The 25,599-nt window shown below is 42.7% G+C and overlaps 1 protein-coding gene across 1 annotated transcript; it reads right to left on the bottom strand.

Moving 5' to 3' along the window:
• Nucleotides 1-642: 642 nt before the first annotated feature.
• IL18RAP (interleukin 18 receptor accessory protein) lies at nucleotides 643-25,302 on the bottom strand. Its single transcript, XM_059407860.1, has 10 exons — nucleotides 25,138-25,302; nucleotides 22,790-23,105; nucleotides 22,517-22,694; nucleotides 13,333-13,483; nucleotides 11,167-11,232; nucleotides 9,024-9,147; nucleotides 6,394-6,545; nucleotides 5,140-5,277; nucleotides 2,119-2,292; nucleotides 643-1,372 (listed from the first exon to the last, which is right to left on the bottom strand). Exons 1-10 carry the CDS (start codon nucleotides 25,208-25,210, stop codon nucleotides 1,008-1,010), a joined length of 1,737 nt encoding a protein of 578 aa, XP_059263843.1. The 5' UTR covers nucleotides 25,211-25,302; the 3' UTR covers nucleotides 643-1,007.
• Between the last annotated feature and the right edge of the window lie 297 nt (nucleotides 25,303-25,599).

The raw sequence follows: 25,599 nt of genomic DNA, 5'->3' as shown, positions 1-25,599 counted from the left end.
TGCAAGGAATGGAGCCTCAATGGCAAGCGGCTCAGACCAAAGTTCTATCCAAGCTCCATCCTTGTTGTCTTTTAAACAAAGTATACACTTCCCAGACTTGTACCTTGGCTGCTAACTCTTGTCATTGCCTTTCTACCTTGTAAGTGCTAAGCTGTTCCTTGTCTCCTCATTGGCCCAGTCATGATGACCTGCTTGGTCTCCATTTCCAGTGGACCGGAGTAAGGTGGTGTTCTTCATGCCCTGCCCAATGGCCAGCGGGACAAGGAGCAGCTGCTCCCCTGGCCTTGTGTCCAGCATAAGACTACCCCCCTTGCCCATCACAGGAAGCGCTCCTTCCTCTATTTCCTCTGCTCAGAGGGTGCACTTCCCTCAAGGACAGAGTAGTAACTGATGGTGGCCCCATCTGCACCCGCCCCCCCCCCCCCCCGGTTTCTGCCTTTCCCACTTACTTTCTTTGCTCCAGAGTCAGTAGGTGAATGTGGAGTAAGAACTTTTTTTTTTTTTTAACAGAAAAGCTTTAGGCAAAGTTTAAATCAGTCACTTCGAATAAAATAATATTTATTTGATTCCAAATAGATATAAATGTGTGTATATATATATATATATATATATATATATATATATATATAACAAATAGCAGGCCTGGTAGCCGATAAACACAAAGCAAAAGTGACTATATCTGCCAATTCAGCTCAGACCGCTTGGAAAGTCTGAGGGGCATTGTGTGCTGAATGTGTGCAAGCATCTGGAGAATGTACTCGCCCTCTGTCCAGAGGCTATCGGAGGCACTATCCAGAGCTTCAGGGTTATTCCCAGGCCTGCCAGGCTTGCTCAGAGTCACAAAACACTTCCCATCTTCTATGAGCTGATCCGTGCTGTGTGTTCTGTCCATGAGTGTTCTGTCCATCCACATCTCTACTCACCAGAGACCGGGAGGAGATGGCTCAAGGTCTGCTTCACCATTTCCTAGGCTGGGAGCTCCTCCCAGTGGTTTCTGTTTCACTGAGTCATTTCCAGTGAAAAAATTCAGGGATACTTCTAAGATGGTTCCACCTGAATCCTTCCGAGTTTTTCACTGGCATATGGTAGCGTATCTGAGTCCAGAACCTGGAATTGGGAGGGACTGATTTTAAGTTTCTCCAAGTGACTGTGGGCAAAACGCGGAGAGCTCTTTTCACAAGATGAGGTAGAGACTCTGGCTCTTGGAAAGAACAGAACTTAATTAAAATTAGTTTCAGTGTTTGATCATCCAAGGCCAGATTCACTGCGGCTTGTAGTTCAAAGACACTGGGTCCACTGACATAGCTGGGGCTCAAGATAAATATTCCTCTTCTACTTTTCTTAATCACGTTCACAATGTCTTCCGCATACACTAGAAATAGAGTTCAAGAAACTGTTATCGCTAAACCTGGAGTCTCCATAACCCCGAATCTCTGAATCTCCCAGATCTACCCAGAGGGTTCCTTCCAAAGGCCCTCTTGGGGAAGGAGAAAAGCAAGCATGGTTTTCTATGCCCCCTTTTCAGTATTAGCTCTGCTGACAGTTGAAGATACATTCTGGTCTCAGGTGACTCAGATTTACATGCCTCTCTTTGTGTTCGATGTCCTCAAACACTCAATTCCTCTAGGAGCAGAGCTTGTTGGCACAAGGCAGGCTGGGATAACAGGGGGGCATGGGATGACCCAGGCTCCCTGGCGGGATGTCTCGGGAAGAGGAAGGGAGGTACGGAGTGAGATCTGCACATCTAATGAGTGGCCAGTGTCTTACCCAGTGCTGAGGGTTGTGGCCAGTAGTCTTACAAAGCAGGGGGACCACTTATTTAGGATAACAGAGATGACATCCTACAGAGGAGGCAGGAACTCTATCTGTTCAGGAAGGCCTCCCTAGGGCCCAGTCATTTTTTCCAAAGATGGATTTATTTATTTATTTTGGGGGTGGGGCAACAGAACACATCTCTGCAATACATGTTCTCCTGCGCTGTGGCCCAACCTATTCTAAGCTCATGGTACTTTCCAGAAGAGGTATATCCCAACAGAAGGAATGACAGGAAAGCCCACAGAGCACTTGTTTTCAACTGTCCATTTTGTTCTAGATCTTCTCTTGGCACACAGAACCTACCTCCTCCTGGGGCCACATCTCTTTCGAGCAAACACAAATTGTATCCATATTTGTTTTCCAGAACTTCAGGGAACAGATTCAGAGCCAGGTATTCCTCGCTCAGAGAGGAAGTGACCTCACTCCCAAAAGAGCTCCATTTTGCATAAGATACAAAAGCATCAAATACCTTTTTATCTGAGGAAGAAAAACAATTAAAAAAAAAAGTCAACCATTTACCTATGCCTCACTATCGTGGTATCTCTACACGGGCTTTGTATCCTACTTTATATGGGCAAAAGTTAAGTTTCGCCTTCCTTACTGAATTGATGTCACAATAAAAAGCATCAGCTGTGTCCGTTTCAGAATCACACTGCTGAGTGGTGTCGATTATCCGACCGGATTTGAATTCTAATTTATGACGCACTCCCGCCTTTTCACTGAGGTCAGATCAAACAACTGTGGCTTATTGATTAAATCACACATACTCGGAGGTTCCTCTGAGTTTTCTTTGCACTGCACTGTTGCTGTCTCAGGAGTTACACATCAAAGACTGTTCTGTCAAAGCATGGTAACATCCAGCGAGCAAAGCACTGCCAAGACCCAGCACTTTGCAGAGGACAGAGCCAACAGCACAAGCACCTATTTTAGAATCCCTGTGTGTGAAAGGCTGCAATAAGATCGCCCTGGTGGACGGTTTTCAAGGTTGCATGATATATAAAGTGCTTGGTGTCCAGCTCACAGTAGGCTCGAAGGATAAATATCCTTTTCCCCTGCTTTCCAGATGGGAAATCATATTTACAAAACTCGTTTCAGGGTATCTGTAAAGTCTCATGTGCCTCTGTTGGGCAGATTATGACAAATGCACGTTGAGTACTGGGATGTGCTATGTAACTAACCAACCAAGAGAGGGAGAAAATCTCTAAAGTTCACTCTTGGGCATCGGCATCTGGACATAATTGCGTCATATTCTAGTCCTTTGCACAATGACTGGCAAATAGAAATGTTATAGTAGCAAATGATAGCCCGGGGTGAGGGGGTGGGGGGCTGATGCTACTGGGGGCTGATGCTATTGCTGAACAGGACATAAGGAGAACCCCTAGTGGATGGAAATGCCAGCAGTAGAGAAAGAAGGCAGGGCGAGGTCCAGGACACAAGAAAGGGGGATGCTGAAGAATGCTGAAGAATGGAGGCCCAGGAGGCTCATCTGCAAAGTTCCTCACTGCCAGGCAGTTGGGGGGTGGGGGGGGGGATATGGATGGGGCATGGCCAGCAGGGAAGGGCTGTGTCATTTAAATGTGTGACACGCCCTATTCACCTCTGTTCCTTCCATATCCCTGTGAAACTCCAGCAGGCTTGGATTTTTCTGTAATCTGAAAACATTAAATTTCTTTGGAAATGAAGTTAACGAATGGGAGTATTGGACCTTGCATAGGTCCTTTGCAACTTCGCCCATCTATGTGTCTCTAAAATTTGGGGTATCCAGCATTAACTTCTAAGGAAACAGCCATTTTGCTGTAAAACTAGATTGGCCACAGAAGGGCAATGAATAACCGTGCCTTAAAACCGGGTTCTGCCTCCTCAATAGGTTACTGTCTGTGCAAAGTGAAACGAGAAAGGACAAATTTAAAAGGTTAGTGATTGATTGGCTCTTTTGTACAAGCTCTAGAATCTTAAGATAAATATCATTTTAGTAAAAAAAAAAAAAAGTGTAAGTGTAAATATGATTTCCCATCTGGAAAGCAGGGGAAAAGGATATTTATCCTTCGAGCCTACTGTGAGCTGGACACCAAGCACTTTATATACCTGATATCATGCAACCTTGAAAACCGTCCACCAGGGCGTTCTTATTGCAGCCTTTCACACACAGGGATTAGTCAATGACTAAGACATTGGTTAAATAACTTGCTCAACTCGTAAAAGCTAAAGAACCAATTTAAAGAAATAATTTTCAGGTGCCTCGTTAGTGCAGTAGGTAGCGCGTCAATCTCATAAAGAAATAATTCTCAAAAAACACTCTTGGCTTAAGGATTTCTTGAATGAATAATTGGTCCAAAGAAAGGAACAATTGATGCATCCCATCACTTGTCCTTTTCCTATAGATCTGACAGCTCCTCACTGCATCTCAGTGTGGGGCAAGCGCTGACATGGGAAGTAATTAGCCTGGGAATCCAGCAGAAGGCATCCTGCCCTTTCCAAGCAAGAGAATCATTCACTAAAACTGCAAATCTTCTGATCTTAGGGACCTCTGGGGCTAGAAAAACACTGAAGCAAGCTCTTCTATTCTAATAAGTACTATGATCCCTTCTCCTGGGGAAGTGTGCATTCATTGTAATAGTACTTGGATTTTATAGACTTTCATACTTCTTGAACATTGCCACCATCTTCAAAGCCCCTCATTTTATAGATGAGGCTAATCAAGGTAATAGTTAATGGGGGCTCTCAACCAAATCGCCTGGGTCCAAATCTCCAATTCTAGCACCATGCCTGCAGTTCAGTTTTGGGCCCATGACTTCATGTCCCTGTGCCAGGCTTGCAGAATCACTGTGACAGCTCAAGCCACCAATACACCTGACTGGCATGTGCTCAGTACTCAAGAGACAATAACAGTTAGCTTCTAGTGAATGTTTACTATGTGTTAGATGCTCTTCTAAATGATTATTATGTCTTAACTCAGTGAGTGCTCAGAGCATTCACTACAAAATGGTGACTACAATCCCATTGTACAGGAGAGGAAACTAAGGCATGGGGATGTTGGGTCATATGTCATATTGCATTAGGTTGGTGAGCAGAGAGATTATTTTCGAGCCCAACATGCTCTATCTACAATAGCATCGCTGGTCAGCAAGATTCCTGGTAAATGGACTGAGAAGAAGTTGTGCCTCCACCTGCTCCCAGCTCTCCCAGGTCTGAAGCCACCAGACGTGGAAGAAGGTCTCAAAGGCTGAGTGACAGGACTTTCTCTACCAGGGAACATCCATTTCTTGAGTTTCTCCCTCTAAGTTCAGAGAGGAAAATTTAGAAGCAAGTTGGGGGTCACCTTACCCCCGAGGGTCTCATCCTTGTTCTGGTAGGTTCGGTACAGCAGGACTATTTCAATCCAGTACATGTAGAGCAGAGCAGCTGCCGTCAGCATGCCTGCCAGGGCCATGACGGTGCCAAGCAGGATGTATAGGAACACCACTGGGGGAAACATGGCAGCCATGAGCAAATGCAGAGACAGCTTTCCTGGGACAAGACCACATTCTAACCAATGCTATGCCCACCCAGCACCTTTTCTGATGCTATTATTTGATCAAAATCACTTCTCTTGGAAGCATCCTCTTGAAGCTGGAAACATGTACAATTACATCTCAAGGGCACCGTCTTGCAATGAATCGGAGACAATTCACAGGAATGGGCCATTCCTGATTGGGGTGGCCAGGGAAACTGATCATGGCCACTTTTAGTTACTTTTCTCCTATAAACTTCCCCACAACCCATTTACATCCTGTCATTGCATATTATAAATTATTTTCATGCACTGTCATCACCAGTAAAGTCTAAACTTCCTGAGGCGAGGAGCTATGCATGGCTTGGCTACATTTCATACCCTCCACCATACCTAACACATCAGACCTTCCACACCCCTCTCCTAGCTTGAACCCCATTACGGAGCATCCACTATGGCCAAGCACAAATTACATCTCCTGTAAGCCTCAGTAGCATTCAAAACTTACATTTATTCATGTATTAATTAATTTATTAATTGAATGAATGATATCAAGCTTATCATTGAGTGTCTTCTTAAAGAAATTTCAAAACTATTTTCTACCAGGAATTTCCACTCCACCTTTAAAAGGCTGGAGTGATCTGTGATGTTACATGTGCCACCCGGAGCAATAAGCAGGGTGACTCCAATACCCGATCATCATGTTCTCTGAATTGAGAAGGCAGGAAAAGAAAACCCTAACAGGGGGCTAGGTCCTTGCATGGTACCTATTAGGTATTTGTAGACTGAATAAATGAGTAAGTGAATGAATGAATGACAGGTTTTTTTTTTTTTTTTTTTTAACAGAGCTCCCATACATAGGGTATTGGTTAAGACGACCAGTTCCAGATCACTGATTTGAAACTTACTAGTGATGTGTCCTTGGTCAAAGTATCAAATGGTACAAAGTATCACTTCATACAAGTGAAGTGCAGAGTGGCGACTGGCAAGTATAATTGCTGTCATCATCATTACAATTCTTTAGGAAAATTCCTCTCCTCTCAGATAAAAGCAGTTGTGTGCATGGTGTGGCAACCTTCCAGGCTTACCTGCTTGCTTTTCTTTCAGTTGGAGGGACTGGGTAGTGTTCCCGATGGAGTTCTGGGCAAAGCAAATAAGCTTCCTGCGAAGCTCCCTCTGGGTAACTTCTTTGAAGTGGATAACGCGGGCAATGACTTTATCCTTTTTGGTAGATTTTACACTAGGAAAGAAGGATGAACACCCTACTCATTCAGTAGCACAAACTGACCACCTTTTGCAATATTTGGCATTTATATTAGCTGCCAAACAGTTTGGCTTTCAGAAGAGCTAGGGGATCAAAGAGTAAAGGGAGATGCCCAAAGAACATAAGACTGACCATCTGATCACGGGGTATCATTTTGTGATTATTGAATTTGCTAGGCATCATTTTATGCATTTATACCAGGATTTAATTTTTGGCAGGCCTCATCTGACCTTTATTACTCTAAGCATTTCCCTTGAAAACAGACAGTAAAGGGGTGCTTGGCGGCTCAGTGGGTTAAGCCTCTGCCTTAGGCTCAGGTCATGATCTCAGGGTCCTGGGATGGAGCCCTGCGTTGGGCTCTCTGCTCAGCAGGGATCCGGCTTCCCCCTGCCTTTCTGCCTACTTGTGATCTCTCTCTGCCTTTCTGTCAAATAAATAAATAAATAAATAAACAAACAAACAAATAAATAAAATATTAAATAAATAAATAAATAAAAATTTTTAGAGAAAGAAAACAGACAGTAAAAATACTTTAAGAATAAAAATGACTATTCATTCACTTCCACCAGGGGTTTATCATGTATCTGTGCTCACTCTTTTGAACACTGAATGTGGACTATTGAGTCTCCTTCATGCCTCACCTCACAGGAGCCCCCATGAGGTAAGAGTATGAACACCCCCAACTTGGGCACCTGACTTGGTCACCAACACTAACAGTAGGTAGATGACAGTTTAAGGTCACTCTGCTTGCAAGTGGCAGCCTGAGTCCTGGGCCTAATGCCATTCTGCCCCATCCAGGAAGTTGTAAGTCTCAGTATTTATTCACAGTCTGAGTTCTCTAAAGTTGCCAATCTATAGTCTGTCTTTACATGAAGGGATACTGTTTATATGGATGGGGTTTTTAGGCTGTGTTGCTTGGACCCTGCAATACCAACTCATATTCACTGAATGCTTCCTACTGGTCAGGCGAGCATGTCACCTCTACTATATCAGCTCCCTACCAGGATCTTGGAAAGTGGACATAAGTGTCCATAGATTACAGGTGGTGGAATGGAGTCTTGCAGGGGTCAAAGGTCACATTGCCAATAGGTGAGAAACAGATATTCGAACCTGAGCGCTTTTGTAACTTCTCTTGTCTTAGAAGTTCTTGCTAAATTCTGTTATTGTTATCAAAATTTGTTCTTTACTTTTTGTAGTAACATGTACTTTTCAAAATATTACATTTGTTCACTGAAATGTTTTAAGAATCAGAAGGAAGTGCTTAATGAGTAGACTATTACTTGGGAACAGATTTTGGAAAAACAAGAGACTCTTTTTTAGTGACAGTCCTGACTGATTAGATCCAAACACTGAATCCTTCCAGGGACCAGAGTTCAGCTTCATGAGGTGCTGGATAGCTCTGAATAGCTAGAGTTCTTCTTTCTATTAAGCCAAACTGTCTTCCCAGTAAATTCTGTCCACTAATCGGGGTTCTGTGCTCCAGAGAGCAACAAACTAAGTCTAGTTTCCATAAAACGTAAGGACTACAAGACAGATATCCCATCTCTTAATCCTCTTTTCCATTTGGATTGCTTCAACTGTTCCTCGCTTCACATCTTTTTGGTCAGACCCATTATTGTGCGTTTTCCTCCAGATACATCACAGACTGTTAATAACTGAAGATTTGGATGCCTGAACCCACCACTACTCTAAATGGAAGGCTCTGGGGAAATGGGGTAAGGGGAGGGCAGCATTCTTTCCCATTGGCTGGACGTGTTACTTCTATTCAGGCAGCCTGGGTGGGTATGCCTGTCTGCTTGTCAGCCTGATGTGTAAAGCTGCATCAAACTGTTGCTACAAACTGAGGTTTACAAATATTCACAAAGCTTAGATATTTTATGGCTTATCATAAACTGCTGTTTAAAATGAACCTGGGGGTACCTGGGTGGTTCAGGGGGTTAAGCCTCTGCCTTCAGCTCAGGCCATGATCTCAGGGTCCTGGGTCCTACATCAGGCTCTCTGCTCAGCAGGGAGCCTGCTTCCCCCTCTCTCTCTACCTGCTTCTCTGCCTGCTTGTGATCACTCTCTGTGTGTGTGTGTGTGTGTCAAATAAATAAATAAATAAAAGTCTTCTTAAAAATTTTTAAAAATAATAAAATAAAATGAACCTGAACTTGCATTTCCATGCTTTTCTATTCACCACTAGTGGGCGCTAGTGGCCACACTGTCAACTCGGCCTGCCGGCTCACCTCTGGGTCTACATTTATTTTTATTAACAGTTAATGTTATATTTGTTTCAGGGGTACAGGTCTGTGAATCATCAGTCTTACACAATTCACAGCACTCACCATAGCACATACCCTCCCCAGCGTCCATCCCCCAGCGCCCCATCCCTCCAGCATTTTTAAGGTTTCCAAAGGTGAAAACATTTAGTATGGTTTAGAAATAATAATAGTCTGCTAATTTCCTTCTTACCTGATCTCCTCAGATGTTGGGACTTCCCACTCCCGGTCAGAATCTTTAATGTACCATTTTATTACAGGCATAAAGTCCTTTTGGTAGCCAAATCGTGCCGTGCAGTTAAGAGTTAAAGGCTTTCCTGAAAATGAAGGTGACGCAAAAAATAGGAAGTCCGTGAGAACGCTTTGTCCTCAGGAGGAACACTCCACCTCAAGATCATTCATGACTGCAGTCATGTTTGTAGGTAAAAATCAGGCGTGCCAGGGGCAACCAAACCTAGCTGTTTCTCATCTGGAAACAAACAAGAATGGGCAATACTTGTATCTCAAACTTGCAGCTATATGGTCATAGCACTAAGAATTCTGATGTGGTTGGAGGATAGACACGGGGAAAATGAGGAGTCCCCTCAGGGACCAGCCTGTTCTTCTAACGCTGCTGCTGTTCAGTACGAGGTGTGTCAACAAAGAACATTTTACTGCAGACCAGTATTTGCATATTAAATTAAAATTGTGAGGGGCACCTGGGTGGCTCAGTGGGTTAAAGCCTCTGCCTTCTGCTCAGGTCATGATCTCAGGGTCCTGGGATAGAGCCTGGCATCGGGCTCTCTGCTGAGCAGGGAGCCTGCTTACCCCTCTCTCTGCCTGCCTCTCTGCCTACTTGTGATCTCTGTCAAATAAATTAAAAATAAAATAAAATAAAATTGTGAGGTTATACTAATGTGTTTAAAGAAGAAATTATTTAGATATCCATCAATTTCCTGAACAATGCACTAAGGTAGGGATGCGTATTATTACATTATCCTCTTTCTAGCCATTTTTTCCGTAAGGGCTATCCAGATACATTCTGCCTCAAACCCAAATTTTCACCTTAAAAAAAAAAATCATCTTTGCATCTTAATAATGTCCCCCCCCCATGCCCTGTAATTCTTCAAAATTCACTGGAACCATATGTAGCTTGGCTATTTTTGAATTATTAATTTTTTTTTTTCTTTCCTCCTTCCTTGCATTCTTGTGATGCTGCTGGTTTTGCAAATTCCATTTCCATAATCAGGACACACTGATACTGCCATCTAGCGGTCTTTTACCATAGTACCTATTTTGCCATTTATAATTATAAATATTTTAGCATTTAAAAGAGCGCTTATTTTATTGGAATAGCCAGTACTTGGTTTTAAATTGAGCAGTTCTTATTTTACTGTGTGCGAAAATGTAGATGTTATTGAAGTTGATAAAATACAAAGAGACCAATAGGAAAGTCACTTAGCCCTCTACCCAAAAGAAGACGCTAATTGGGAATATGAGGGGATGTAGCGTTCCTCTATAATTATCTTAAAGGCCACATCAAACACCCTGTTTGTAAAGATTCATGCTATTCAAGTTGGTAAATTGGTTAAACTTACAGACTCACCAATGGACCTAATAATATATGTAACACCTGCTTCTGGGATGAGTAAGGAAGAATCTAAAACCTATTGATCATGTCCACTGCACCAGCCACTTAAGATACATTAGCCTATATTTCTTGATTCATCCAGATGAGGTCAGTTTTCTTCTTTTTACAGATTTAAAATCTGAAGCTTAGAAAGAATAAGTAACTCCGTAAGGTCACAAAAGTAGCCATTTGCTGAGCCAAGATTCATACTCAATTCTGTTCTATTTCAAATATCAAGCCTCAGGATGCTTGGGTGACTCATTCAGTAAAACGTCTGCCTTTAGCTCAGCTCATGATCCCAGGGTTCTGGGATCGAGTCCCGCCATGGGCTTCTTCCTCAGTGGGGAGCCTGCTTTTCCCTCTCCTTCTCTGCCTGACACTCCCCCAGCTTGTGTTGTCTTTCTCCCTTTTTCTCTGACAAATAAAATCTTTTTAAAAAATCCCGAGGGCGCCTGGGTGGCTCAGTGGGTTAAGCCGCTGCCTTCAGCTCAGGTCATGATCTCAGGTTCCTGGGATCGAGTCCCGCATCGGGATCTCTGCTCAGCAGGGAGCCTGCTTCCCTCTCTCTCTCTCTGCCTGCCTATCTGTCTACTGTGAACTCTCTCTGTCAAATAAATAAATAAAATCTTGAAAAAAAAAAATCCCGAGACTCTTTTCCTTATACCACACTTAGACCTGCTCCTAGAAGCACAGTGTCATTCAATGGCGATAACACAACCCACCTTACCAAGTTCTACTTCCAGCGTGTCCTTGATGGGATCCAGAATATCTGGTTTGTGACTAGTGTCTTTCACTAAAAGAGGAAAATAGAAATTATTATGTGCACTGGGAAATCTGAAAGCCTGCTCGCTGAAGATATGCATACAAAGGGGTACTTTGATCTCAATGCTTTGGGGCTCCCTCTTCAATTTCGAGTCATATTCTATAAGGCTAGGGACTTAGGTTTCCACGTGAAAAACAGTCCTCAGGGGCGCCTGGGTGGCTCAGTGGGTTAAAGCCTCTGCCTTCGGCTCAGGTCATGATCCCAGAGTCCTGGGATCGAGCCCTGAATCTGGTTCTCTACTCCTAGGGGAGCCTGCTCCCTCCCTCTCTCTGCCTGCCTCTCTGCCTACTTGTGATCTCTGTCTGTCAAGTAAATTAATAAAATCTTTAGAAAAAAAAGGAGTCTCCAAAAATGACCATGACATCAGTCCGCAGGTGTTAGCAAAAGGTGCATTTTCTTCCACACCAGTCCTGCTCAACCATTGCAGACCTGAGCCCCCATTCCTGTCTTCTCCTACAAGATTACTTTTTAGCACCATCTGGCTGAGTAATTCAGAAGAAGGACACACCTGAGAAAATGCCCACGTCAGCCAGCCTGGACTCCACCCCCTCCATCACCCAGTTCGTGATTTACTTCAAAATAAAGGTGAGTCTGGCCCCGCATTACTCATTTATCCCTCAACTTCCTGCCCCAAACTGTCAAATAGAGCGCCATGGTCAAACATCCTCTTGACTACGTCCTATCTCCTGATAAAGGAAAACTCATCACCTCTGCTCAAACATTGTCCTCTTACTTCTCAGGGACTTTTTCCCTCAAAGATTCCAGCTCTCCCTCGTATATTTGCCCTATTCTCTCTCTCTCTCTCTCTCTCTCTCCTCCTCCTCCTCTCCCACCACTTCTTCCCATTGGCATTTATCCATGCTCAGTCTATCTTAAACTTTTTTTTTTTTTAAAGATTTTGTTTATTTATTTGACAGAGAGAGATCACAAGTAGGCAGAGAGGCAGGCAGAGAGAGGAAGGGAAGCAGGCACCCTGCTGAGCAGAGAGCCTGACATGGGGCTCGATCCCAGGACCCTGAGATCATGACCTGAGCTGAAGGCAGAGGCTTTCACCCACTGAGCCACCCAGGCGCCCCAGTCTCTCTATCTTAAAACAGAGAAAAATCCCTTTACCTCATTTCCCTGCTGCATTCATTCTCCTTCTCTATGCTCATCATTCTTTCACTTCCGGTGGAGTTCAATGCCTGCCCCCATCACTCTACAGATACTGCTTTGGCTCAAGACCCCAGTGACCTCCTGGCACCTAATTCCATTGGTCACAACGGAGTTTTTCTTCAGTTTTATTTCCCAGTACCCTTGGGCACTGCTGGGCACCATCTCTTGGAACCCTCTCGTCTTTTGCTTCCCTGCTTCCCTACTCTCGCATTGACCTTCTGCCTCTCTGCTCACTTTGCAGTGTGTTTGGGGGCTCCACTTTCTGTGTGGTTCTCATGCATATCAGTTTTCTTCCTTGCTCTCTGCTGTGCTGTTGACTCTCTAGGCCTCTTCCCTACAAAAAGTCTTGAACCTTGAAATGATCTCTCTCCCAGGTCATCAATTTTACTTCCTTTACAGCTCTTCTCCCCATCCTTCCACCAGTCCCCAGTCACTTATGTAAATAATGACTGCCCTCTTCCCAGACCCTACGATGAGTTCTTGAACATCAGCACCGAGACACAGCTTCACTCCCTCTGCCCGGAGATACTTTAGTCGCTCGCCCTGAAGCAGTTTCCCTCAGTGCTCACACCCCTGCTCTAGCTCCTCTAGGAATCCCACCCTTCTTCCCAACCCCTCCAAGTATTGCAATCCTCCCGGCCTCCATTCGAGGCCCTCTTCTCTCTGGACTCACTCCCTTGGTGACCCAACTTGTGACAATTTGAATGTGATCCAGGACTAAGCCTTTCCTGGGGGATGGAATCTAGGTTAATGAGAAAATTAATGTTTTCGTGCATTTAAGGCTTCCTATGACTACCAGTATAGGATTATAATTTTTTTTTTCAAAAAAGGAAACCATGACTAAGCCAAAGGAATTTACTTTAATTGGGTAATGGGGTTTCAAATCCCAGATCTTGATATGAAAATCTCTCTTACCGATGGTTGTCACTTGAACAACAGCTCTGACTGTTCGTGAACTTGTGTTAACCGACTCCGTGTAATCACATACATATGTGCCTTCCTGTTCTTCGTAAACTTCATCCACCAGGATTGAGTTGCTCCTTTCTTCAGGGAGTAGCTTTCCATTCTAATCCAAGGGACGAGAAAAATAAATAACCTTCTTTAGCCAAATAATTGTTATTAATATTAGTCACAACAATAGAAAAAATTCACAAATGAGAGCATCACCTAAGCTATGAAGAGCTTCTGTTCAGAAGCTATACTTGTAAGATTCTCATTGGCTCATGAGAGGCATTTTTATTTTATTTTTTAAAAGATTTTATTTATTTATTTGACAGAGAGAGACACAGAGAGAGAGGGAACAAGTAGGGGGAGCAGGAGAGAAAGAAGCAGGCTTCCTGCTGAGCAGGGAGCCTGATGCGGGCCTCGATCCCAGAACCCTGAGATCATGACCTGAGCCGAAGGCAGCTGCTTAAAGGCTGAGCCACCCAGGTGCCCCAATAGGCATTTTTAAATACGATTACCTTATCCATTGAGATGGAGGCATCAAAGCCGACTGATACACAAACTTACTTAGCCTAGTATTTCCCAAAGCATGACTTCAGGCCTCTGAGAATATTCTAGAAAACTCATAGTGCTTTAAGGAGTTGATACCTCGATGATTTTTTTTTAAACTGTGTGTATTTATATTTATGGAAACTGACAATAGTTTATTTGTGTGTGTATGGGGCTAATATAAAGTTTCTTCTCTAAATAGATTTAACTCATAAAAGGTGAAATTTAAATTAAAAGTATTAAGTAAATAACTAAACAGGTGTATACAGATATGACAAAGAATAATTGATGAGTGAGAAACAAAGAACTCATGAAGGACCCAAACAGTTATGAACATTTCTTTCCCTTATTTAGCATATCCATCAGGGATGCTCTTCTAAGGTCTGAAGTTCTCCCGCATCTGAACTTACCATGCCTTCCTGCTCTCATTTCTTGCTACTGCCTTTCCACCTACTAGCCATTTCCTAAATAACCATGTACTTTTTAAAAGATTTTATTTATTTATTTGACAGAGATCACAAGTAGGCAGAGAGGCAGGCAGAGAGAGAGGAGGAAGCAGGCTCCCCACTGAGCAGAGAACCTGATGTGGTGCTTGATCTCAGGACCCTGAGATCGTGACCTGAGCTGAAGGCAGAAACTTTAACCCACTGAGCCACCCAGGTGCCCCAATAACCATGTTCTTTCTCCATTCATGTGTCCATACATCTCTCCAACCACTTTCCTCACTACTGGGTAAGCTGCAGCTCAGTCTTTAACTCTAACTCAAGAGGTAACTCTCGCGGAGGGAGTGACTAGGCATGCTCCCAGCAGAACCAGTCCCTACATGCTCCCAGACCTCCACGATTGCTCATAGCCCTCTGGTCGTAATTTCTGTGGACAGTTACCTCTTTCTACATCAGTGTAGAGAGAGCCTTTGTGCCAAGACACAGAGCTGCTCCTGGACACATTGGCAGGAATGAACATAGATCCCTCTCATCAGAGGATGTGGAGTTGTGACTGCCTTCTGAGATGGGGAGAGCGCTCGGCAGACCCCAAAGAGTAAGCCAGAGTATGAAGCACTTGGGCAGCCCTGGCTCAGTTAACAAGAAGCAGGGATGCTCCCTCCAGGCTAATCAGAGCCTTGAGGAATATGCAGGAATCACTCCATTGAAGGTAAGTGCCATTCTGGAAACATCTGAAATGGAGTATGGCTATAGGCAATAAAGCCACGGTGAAGAGGCTGATTGTATGTAGATGGATTTGGTCTTTATGTCTCTAGTATATGGCAAGCAGGCCAGCATGAGTAAGCTCTTTGTAAATGCTGAGTGACTAAAGTATGTATAATTGAAAGGTCTTGAAGCTTAAGAGTCATGTAATCACTTTTTTATCTCTAGGAGCTAAAACATAGTAAGGGCTCGATGAATATCTGTTGCAAGGTTGAATTGCACTATACCAATAATTCTGTAGCCCCTAACTTCCATGTAGCACATGGGCTTCCAGTCTCCAACAAATAGCCCCCAGACTGTATCTCTCATCACAGCAGTCCAAAGCAGAGATAATAAACACAAATAACAAAATAATAAGTATCTCTTACCTACAAAGATTATAAAATTCTTTCTAATGTGATTCACTCAAAGTATTCTCTGACTTGGACTGCACATATCTAGAAGGAAACTGAAGTTTTGGAGTTCATATATTGCTCTGTATCCCAGAGCTAGCAACTGAGAGGACCAGGGTTCAATGTGAATTTTTCTGACTCTTGAGTTTCATGTTCTCATTGAGGAAAATCCCTTCCACTTCTCATGCTAACTCATAGGAGCAGGGATTCCCCTACTCCAAGTCTCCAGTGTGGTTTCTGTGGCCCAAGAAGGGACTTCCAGTAAGTTGGCAAAGAGCCTGAGCGTCAGAATGGGTCAGAGAGGGGCAGCTGCAGGCAGGAAGTAAAAGAAAACAAACAAGGGGAGCAGACAATGTTAAATACAGATCAGCTGATCTCAAGGGTCAGGGACCCCTTCAAAAGAAGGGTCAGAGCCTGGAGTGATATTCAGAGATAAAACTCTAGAAAACACAACAATCACATAGAATGAGTGACAATTGGAGAAGAGGTGTGTCATAAATCACCCAAGAAAGTAATGGGGGAGCGGATGCGGAGTCATGATTGAGACCTCAGCTAACCACAGTGGGGAATGGGTCAAAACATCTGATTTTTTTCTTTTCCATAAAAAGGTAAGTATGGGGGGACCTAGGCGGCTCAGTTGCTTTAGCATCGGCCTTTGGCTCAGCTTGTGATCTCAAGGTCCTGGGACTGAGTCAGGCCCCCTGCTCAGCAGGGAGTCTGCTTTTCTCCCACCCCTGCTTGTGGCCTCTATCTCTCTTAAATAAATGAATAAAATCTTAAAAAATAAAAATTAAAGAGGTATGACTTCATATGTATTCTTAAGACTTGATGAGATGGAACTAAAAGGAAACATCAAAGAAAACAGTTAAGGGAGAGGCATTTGTGTCAAGAATGATGGGGAACCCATTCTGGTAAGAGGATCGCAAATGATTCCAGTAGGAAAGAGAGATGGTAATGGGGCTGTTTTGCTCAGCTGTGAAACAGTCTTGAACAAAATATGGAAGGAGGAACATCTCAATATGAACCTGTATGAAGAATGTCAGTAAGTCTTAGAACGGAGGCATGCAGAAAAGAGGAAGACACTAAAACCGGACTTTAAATGAATGTGTGAAGCAAGAAGAACACAGAAAATGTATTCTAGGTGGAGCAGTTATTGAAATGTTACCCTCTACTGTCATCAAGCTCCAATACTACTAGGCAGTGCAGCCACCCCAGGGAGGACAATACACACAGTGTTATTCTATGGGAGTGGTTCTCCCCACCATTGGACAACACAATGGAGCTCCTCCTAGGGATTTTGCTATATGTTCTGGGATGACTCCAGGCCTGGGCATCTTTAGCCCTACCCTCCCTTATGGACTTGACATTCCCATGTCTGTTTTAATGACTCAGTACGTCCAGATCTATGTGAGCTCTTTGCATCCTTCATTGAATTCATTTCTACTGTCTCAACTTGTTAATGTTGTGAATATTTGGGCCATAAAGACCCAAAACATGAGTCATCTCTTTTATGTCCCCCAAAGTATTTCATTTTGTATTTTATTCCTTGAAGATATCACTAACATCCGCCAACTCTTTTCTGTCCCCAAAGCTAGTTCCCTGGATCAGGATTCATGTTCTTAAACTTCAATCACACCAAGAGGGACCCCCAATAACCATACCACATAATCAACCTACAGCCTTTTTTTTCAGCCCCTACCCTAAGTACACCTCTCTGCTCCCACTATGTTGAGCCACTCACCATTCATGTGTCCCTTGTGCTTTTGTTTTCTGTAACCCATCTGCCTTCTCCTGCAGCTTTAGTCTCCTGCCCTAATCATCCACTGACCACATTCTAATTGTATGTAAATTTTGTACTCATATTTATCTTCTAAGTGGAAAAGGGTACATTATGAAAAGTATACACCAATGAGCTAGATGTTCATCTCTAGCCAAAGTCTTGAATGGATTATTGGAAAGATAGCTTATGAGTTCTCAAAAAGGAAAAGTTGGTGACTATCAGCCAGCTTGTCCATTACCAACATTCATGCTAGTCTTGTCATTTTTTTCTATATGATAAAATGAATACACCAGGGGCTCAGAAGAATATAGGAATAGAGGAGATGTTCCATCTTCACTGTAGTGAATCATTTGGAAAATACGTTGATGAGGTCTTTGTTAAATAAAATAGATACACATAGGCTGAATGAGTCAACATCTGGGTGCCCTTTTTAAGTTACCTGAACAGTAATACTTCCCAAGTTGTAGATTAAGGGACCGTGGGATCAGCTAGAGTCAAAAACTGATCTGACTGGTTGTTCAGTGCTGTTCAGTATTTTTGCTAAGACCTATCATGCCTGCCTCTCATCCTCAAGTCACACAAGAATGAGAATGATGGCTTAGTATGGTGGGTTTCAAAATAAATTCCAATGGATAAGAAAGTGGAACCCTCTTATCCATGGTGGGTTTCAAAATAAATTCCAATGGGTAAGAAAGGAGAACCCTCTTATCCATTAGAATTTATTTTGAAACCCACCATACTAAGCCATCATTCTCAGACTCGTGTGACTTGAGGATGAGAGGCAGGCATGATAGGTCTTACCAAAAATACTGAACAGCACTGAACAACCAGTCAGATCAGCTATTGACTCTAGCTGATCCGCCCTCTTACACTGTTGGTGGGAATGCAAGTTGGTGCAGCCTCTTTGGAGAACAGTGTGGAGATTCCTCAAGAAATTAAAAATAGAACTTCCCTATGACCCTGCCATTGTACTCCTGAATATTTACCCCAAAGATACAGATGTTGTGAAAAGAAGGGCCATCTGTACCCTAATGTTTATAGCAGCAATGGCCACGGTCGCCAAACTATGGAAAGAACCAAGATGCCCTTCAACGGACGAATGGATAAGGAAGATGTGGTCCATATACACTATGGAGTATTATGCCTCCATCAGAAAGGATGAATACCCAACTTTTGTAGCAACATGGATGGGACTCGAAGAGATTATGCTGAGTGAAATAAATCGAGCAGAGAGAGTCAATTATCATATGGTTTCACTTATTTGTGGAGCATAACAAATAGCATGGAGGACAAGGGGTGTTAGAGAGGAGAAGGGAGTTGGGGTAAATTGGAAGGGGAGGTGAATCATGAGAGACTATGGACTCTGAAAAACAATCTGAGGGGTTTGAAGTGGCGGGGGGGTGGGAGGTTGGGGTACCAGGTGGTGGGTATTATAGGGGGCACGGATTGCATGGAACACTGGGTGTGGTGAAAAAATAATGTATACTGTTATGCTGAAAATAAATAAATTAATTTTAAAAAATTCCAATGGATATGCAGAATGGTGAGCTAAAACCAACAAATCAATTTAATTAGAATAAATGTAAAATCGTGAATGTGGGTTACAAATTCTACTATGTTAGCATAAAAATGAATTGGCTCGATCACAGTTCTTGTGAAAAATAAAAAACAAAACAAAACAAAAGTCCCCTACCTGCCAACTAAAAATGAATTGACCACATTATGGAGCTGTCCCAAAGCTCATGCAATTGTAGATGGCATCGATATGCTGCTCAAGGCAAGGAAGAAAATTGTTTCTCTGTTTTCACTATTGGCTAGGCAACATGTGGCTTATAGCACTGAACAGATGTTAGGAAGTTGTGCAGGATTTTGAGCACTCTGAAATTGCTCGGTGAGAACAACTGAATGGGCTACTATACTGACCTTGAAAATACTTTTCAGAAATCAAATCAAAATGATCTCTACTTCTTCCCTACTCGGAATCACATTGATCTTTGGTCTAACCATAACCAGTCTCGCCAACCCATTGGTTCCCTGGGTCACTAAGGCTCACAAAATGCCAGGAGTACTCGTGGCTCTGAGAAAAGTAGGCCAAAAAGAAATGAGAAGGAAAAGCAGCGAGTCTGAGTGCGTACATTCCATCGAACACAGGGCTCAGAGATGAAGCAGCAGCCACATCAGCATTGTGGCCAGTGAGTGTGGCATATGAGCGAGAGTGTCCTAAACCACCAATGGAAAGGTTGCTTGGGGCACACATCTGAATTACAAAAAGACAGCAGGGTCGCTGACATTTGTGTGTCAGTGCCATTGCGGAAGAACTTCTCTGGCTGCCCTTTATGATTTTGCCCATGTCATAGCTTTGCTTAAAGAACGTAAAATGCCCTCTCATTAAATGCAATTTTCATTTATTTAAGATGAAATCTGTGTAGACTATTTTTTATTATATTTTTAGAAAGTAGCAAATACGGTGAAAATGTTCTTGAAGTAAAGAACAGATAATTCACTTTAACTCTGACTTTGTGGTCATTTAATATTTCAGTTAAGAATCCCCAATCCCAACTGGGTGGCTCAGTTGTTAAGCGTCTACCTTCAGCTCAGGTCATGATTCCAGGGTCCTGGGATAGAGCCCAGCATTGGGCTCCCCACTCAGCGGGAAGCCTGCTTCTCCTTCTCCACACCCCCTGCTTGTGTTCCCTCTCTCGCTGTCTCTCTGTTAAATAAATACAATCTTTAAAAATACATATTTTTTTTTAATTGCCAAGCCTAAATTTTTTGACGTGTCTATTAAAAATCTGAAAGCCCCCAGAGCCTCAAGCCTGTTGATTTATTTCAGTGGGATATCCTATACATCTGGCAGAGGCATCCCCGGTCAGGAGTTTCATCTGAATTCAATAGCACCATGTTTACATCTGCTGAGTCAGTGTTAGTATCCGCAATCTCTCCTGAGATGGCTTAGGTGTGACCTACCCACCACCGGAGGACTGGGGGTTCAGCATGAAGGAAAGGTGCATTGTGTATTATTTGCTGCCCAATGTCACCACCTCTAGTGATACACTCTTTCTGCGAGGTCTGGGACATATCAGGCTACTGCACACACTTACGTATGCGTGTCTGTGCACATGTGTGTGTGTACGTGTGCACGCAGGTGCACGTAGGCACACACACACATACATGCAACTGGGAAACCTAACTTGAATGATGACTTATCCAAATCTGCATCAGAACATACAATGATTAAGAGCCATCGTTTGCCCACTCTTAAGACAGATGCCTATTTACTGCTAAACACATCCCGACAAGACCTCAAGTATGTGAAATAAAGCTTCCTTCTGTGAATGTCATACCCTGTTAGGGTTTCTTTTATAAGAGCAATATATGCAAAAAGCTGACAACTATTGTGTGGCTTCTGTTTCCCTGAGTGAAAACAGCCTTCATTTTAGGGGTACAATCCTTGAAAATATAAATGCATTTGGATCTGAAATGACTGGGGGCAAGTCTGCTTTACTGGCCTAGGAATAGCCTACATTGACGTAGCAAATATCTGTCATCCCAGACCACAAATACTTTTGAACTCAGGGGAGTTTTGTTCTTAAGAGAACTGAAAATAGGGGCACCCGGCTGGCTCAGTTGGTTAAGCGGCTGCCTTTGGCTCAGGTCATGATCTCAGGGTCTTGGGATGGAGCTCTAAGTTGGTTCCCTGCTGAGTGGAGAGCCTGCTTCTCCCTCTCCCTCTACCTGCCACTCCTCCCCTCCTATACACACTCTCTCTTTCTTTCTGTCTCTCTGTCAAATAAATAAGTGAAATCTTTGGTTAAAAAAAAAGAGAGAACTGAAAATAATGAACATAATCATGGCCTCTTCTGGCTAACCTCATTTTAAAGGTTATGAAATTAATGCGTTACTTAAGTTGGAATTTTAGTGAGCCCTTTAAAATACAAATGTGAGACCTACAACACATCACATCACTTGTTCTCTCTGTGTACTTATTTCTTTTTTTAAAAAAAATTTCATTGATTTATTTGACAGAGAGAGAGAGAGAACACAAGGCAGGGGAAGAAGCAGAGGGAGAGGGAGAATCAGGCTCCCCACTGAGCAGGGAACCTGATGTGGGGCTCGATCCCAGGACCCTGGGATCATGACCTGAGCTGAAGACAGATGTTTAACCAACTGAGCCACCCAGGTGCCCTGTATGCTTATTTCTATAGTGAACATCATAATGCCTATCTACCCATTGTGTCAGTGGAATCGAGTGAGGAAGTAGCTTCTCACACCACATTGCTTGTACACACACGACTCTCTGATTGCTGAGTCTTGGGGTGCATAGAGCCACCAGATAAACATGGGTCCCTTGTGTGACCCTTTCAGTGGCAATTTAAAATGATATTTTTATATTTAACAAACAAGATTTGAAGTCATATTTAATACTTTAGGTGACTTTTCACAGCAGAGTATTGAAATTCCAACAATGATTCCAAATGTAGGAGGCAATGTAAATTCTATCCTTTTTTCCACTGCCCAGGGGTCAACTACCATGGGGTTAGGTTGAAGGACATGCTTATGCTGCATTTATCTATCTGTTAGCATGTGTAAAAACTGTAAGACGCCATGGCAACATGAAGTGGTCTTTGTTATAAAGCTGACTCACATGTGGTTCATAACTCAAAATCATTAGGAACATTGCCTCTTCCTTGCCCTCACCCCCTTTCCTCTTTATAATGCCTTTCTGTCCTCCCTGCCCCCCTCACCTGTGCAAGACACCTGTCACCTGGGCCACCTATATTTGCCATAACTGTCGTCTTAGATATGCTCTCTTTGGAAAGCACTCATCTCCTATTTTGTTCAGAAACCCTCTGGACCTCACTTATTGGTGTCTGCCTTCCCCCTAAAAGTGCCCATTGTTTTCCAAAAACACTAGAAATGAATTCAACTGGTCTTCTGCCTTAGTGGATGTTTGCAAGTTTATGTCTTCCCTCACGAATAATGTGCTCAAATTTTAGAAATTTTGCTGGCTCTGAGCAAAAGGCAGCTCTCCTACTTGCACTATCACACTCAATGGCTCCCTAGGAGAAAGACAACTTTCTTGAAGAAGGTCAGGTCTTCTCTGTAGGCACAAGTGTTTGCGAAGCTCTAGACCTCAGATTCACAAACCTACATTTCTATAAAGCATCTATAGAGATGTTACCATAAAAAACATACTCTCACATGAGTTTTGGAGAAGTCATTCTTACCTGGTACCAGGTCACCTCTGGACTTTGTGCGTCACTTTGGCAGTTGAGGCTGGGACAATGAATACGGGCAGTGCTACCAAGAAGAAGGTATTGCTCATGTGATACAGAGTTTTGTGGTATACAGGGTAGTTTTGTCTTGGGCTTAACTTCTAAGATGATCTTGACACAACAAGGGCTCCTAGGAGAGGTAATAAGGTCTATGAACATAAATGTTATATCCAGATAATGTAGGACTGGGGAGTGTTTTCATATAAGAATGTATTTGGGACATACCTAATCCTGGGCCTACAGATATATGATCCAGGATTATGTATTTCCATGGTCAAAAAGTGTAGGATGCCCTTTTCAATGACGTGAGCAGAGTTGTTCATTATTTCCCATGGTGAATCTCCATTTTGAGGTTGTAGATACCACTGGACATCAGACAGGTCCTTGTAACCACTCCAGGGCAACTTTTCAGAACCTTGGGTTGGTGAGAGTTGACTTCTGTGGGATGAGTGGCATGTCTGTGACTCTGTTAAGTTACAAAATAAGATAAATTGCTCCCTCGTTGAGGAATATTCCCAAAGCAGGTTCTTGGTGAAGCAATCTGAAAGCCACAAGGAACCAAGCAACAGAGAGATGCATTAGGAGATGAGACTGGCCCTTGGCAATGAGTTTTTGGACATGACATCTATAGCACAAGCAACCAGATAAAAAAATAAAGTATCAGGCGACTGGGTGGCCCAGTCCATTAAGCATTAAGACCTGACCTTCAGGTCAGGTCTTGTTCTCAGGGGTCTGGAATGGAGCCCCACATCAGGCTCCCCACTCAGCAGGGAGTCTGTTTGTCCTTCTGTCCTCCCCACTGCTCACAATCTCTCTATCTCTCTGAAATAAATAAATAAATAAATAAATAAATAAATAAATAAATAAAATCTTTTAAAAAAATTAGTAAGTAGAACTACATCAAACTAAAAAGCTTCTGCACAGCAAAAGAAATGATCAACAAAATGTAAAGATGACCTACAGAATAGGAAAAAAATCTTCAAAGCTCTATCTAATAAAATATATCTGATTAACATCCAAAATACACCAAGAACACATACAACTCAAAAGCAAAACCAACAAACAAGAATGAACAAACAAAACCCCCAGAATAAACCACTTGAAAATGGGCAATGACCCTGAATAAGCATTTTTCATAAGAACATATATAATTGACCAGCAGGTACATAAAAATGTGCTCAACATCACTGATCATTAGGGAACTGCAAATCAAAACCACAGTGAAATATCACCTCGCACCTGGCAGGATGGCTTACTGAAAAAAAGGAAGAAGTAAGAAATGCTGGCAAGGGGGTGAGGAAAAGGGAACCCTTGGGTACTGTTGGGTTTATAAATTGATTAATAATCAAGATATGGAAATAGACTGTTCAACAGATGAATGAATAACGAAGCTGGACATACACACACACACACACACATATTATTCAGCCATAAAAAAAGAGGAAATCCTGTCATTTGCAATGACATGGATGGACCTTGAGGGCATTATACTAAGTGAAATAAGTCAGAGAGACAGATACCATATGATATCATTTACACGTGGAGTCTCAAAACAAAACCAAAACAGAACAAAAACCAAACTTATAAACATAATAAAAATAAGTAAATATATACAAATAAAATGAAGTGAAATTTAGTAACATTTAAAAAAATAACAAAAGAAACCGAACAAACTGAACAAATAAAATTATCTAATATTATTTTCAATGTTATCTAATATTATTTTCAATGTCTAACCATGAAAAAGTAAAACAAATTTAAAAAAAAAGAGATCAGATTTGTGGTTACCTGAGGCTGGCTGGGGAGTGGGGAAATTGGATGAGGTGATCAAAAAGGCACAAACTTCCAGTTATAAGATACAGCAGTACTGGGAACGTACTGGAGAACACAAGGACTCTAGTTAACACTCCTGTCTTATAGATCTGAGGGTTGTTAAGAAAGTGGGTTCTAAGGGTTCTCATCATGTTTAAAAAACAAGAAAGCTTCTTTTTTTTTTCTCTATCTTTTTTTGGTAGCTATAAGACATAAAGGATATTAACTAAACTTAACGTGGTAATCCTCTCACTCTACATGTAAGTCAAATCATTTTGCTGTGTATCTTAACTTTGTGCCATGCTGTCTGTCCCTTATATCTCAACAAAACTGGAGGGGAAAACAATCAAACTCTAACTGACATTTAGAAAGAGTCCAAGATTTCATGAAGAATTAGGCTCCTTTGTTTGTCTTCTTCCCTGCTTCCATTTAGAACGTCATCCTCTGACTCCCTCCCGGTGAACTTGAGCTGGCCAGTAGCACAGCAATTGCCTTTTAAAGATGACCAAACTGTCCCTCATTCCTCTTCAGCTGCTCCCTCCGAACACTGCACTATCACAACTGGGCTCCTCACTGATGCGTGGCATCTGCTGAAAGCTGTCCCCCTCGCCCCTGTCATTTCTCTCTTCCTGCACCCATCTCAACAGTAGGAAGGAAATTCTCTGTGTTAACAGGTCAAGCTGTTGATATATCAGATTACCTGACACTTCAAACCTTGACCACAAGACTCACAGTGTTAACATGAAAAGTGAAAACCCTACCTGAAGTAGTCATTTCTTTAATTCTCTCTCCTGTGACAAGCCAAAGAAATAACCAGCCCAAATAAAGCATCATTCTCCCCGGGTCCTGTCATCACTTCGATGAATTTGCTTTGTTGCCAGGCTGTGGAACGTTGCGTTTCAGAGCTCCTCCCTGAGAACCCTCTTCATTTCTGGAAGTCAAGAAGTGAGAAATGAAGAAATTAGAACCAGTGAGCAAAATGCAAGTCACACAGGAAGCCTTGAAAGGGGCGGGTCCTACCCAAATGCACCTTCCCATGCCCACAATGGTGTTGGCAGTCTCTGCATGTGTCATTTCTGATACTTCTAAAGGAGGGAGAATGTCTCAAGCTCATGGTAACCACTTGGACCCTGTGTGTTCTTTTGGTGCCATTTCTTCAAGGACTTCTTTTTTTCTTTTTCTTTTTTTCTTTCTTCCTTAACATTATCACCTAACATGACTAT

The sequence above is a fragment of the Mustela nigripes genome, chromosome 7 (genome assembly GCF_022355385.1).
Source record: "Mustela nigripes isolate SB6536 chromosome 7, MUSNIG.SB6536, whole genome shotgun sequence".
Lineage (NCBI taxonomy): Eukaryota > Metazoa > Chordata > Mammalia > Carnivora > Mustelidae > Mustela > Mustela nigripes.
This window is presented reverse-complemented; position numbering and strand designations above follow the sequence as displayed.

What these genes read in the sequence shown, in the direction of transcription:
- IL18RAP (XM_059407860.1), bottom strand. Translation starts at nt 25,210, where the DNA reads ATGATGCTTTATTTGGGCTGGTTATTTCTTTGGCTTGTCACAGGAGAG. An exon ending in ACTGAAAGAAAAGCAAGCAG is followed by an intron (nt 5,278 to 6,393) that starts GTAAGCCTGGAA and finishes TGTTTCCCCCAG; the next exon opens with TGGTGTTCCTATACATCCTG. An exon ending in CAAGGATGAGACCCTCGGGG is followed by an intron (nt 2,293 to 5,139) that starts GTAAGGTGACCC and finishes TTTCTTCCTCAG; the next exon opens with ATAAAAAGGTATTTGATGCT.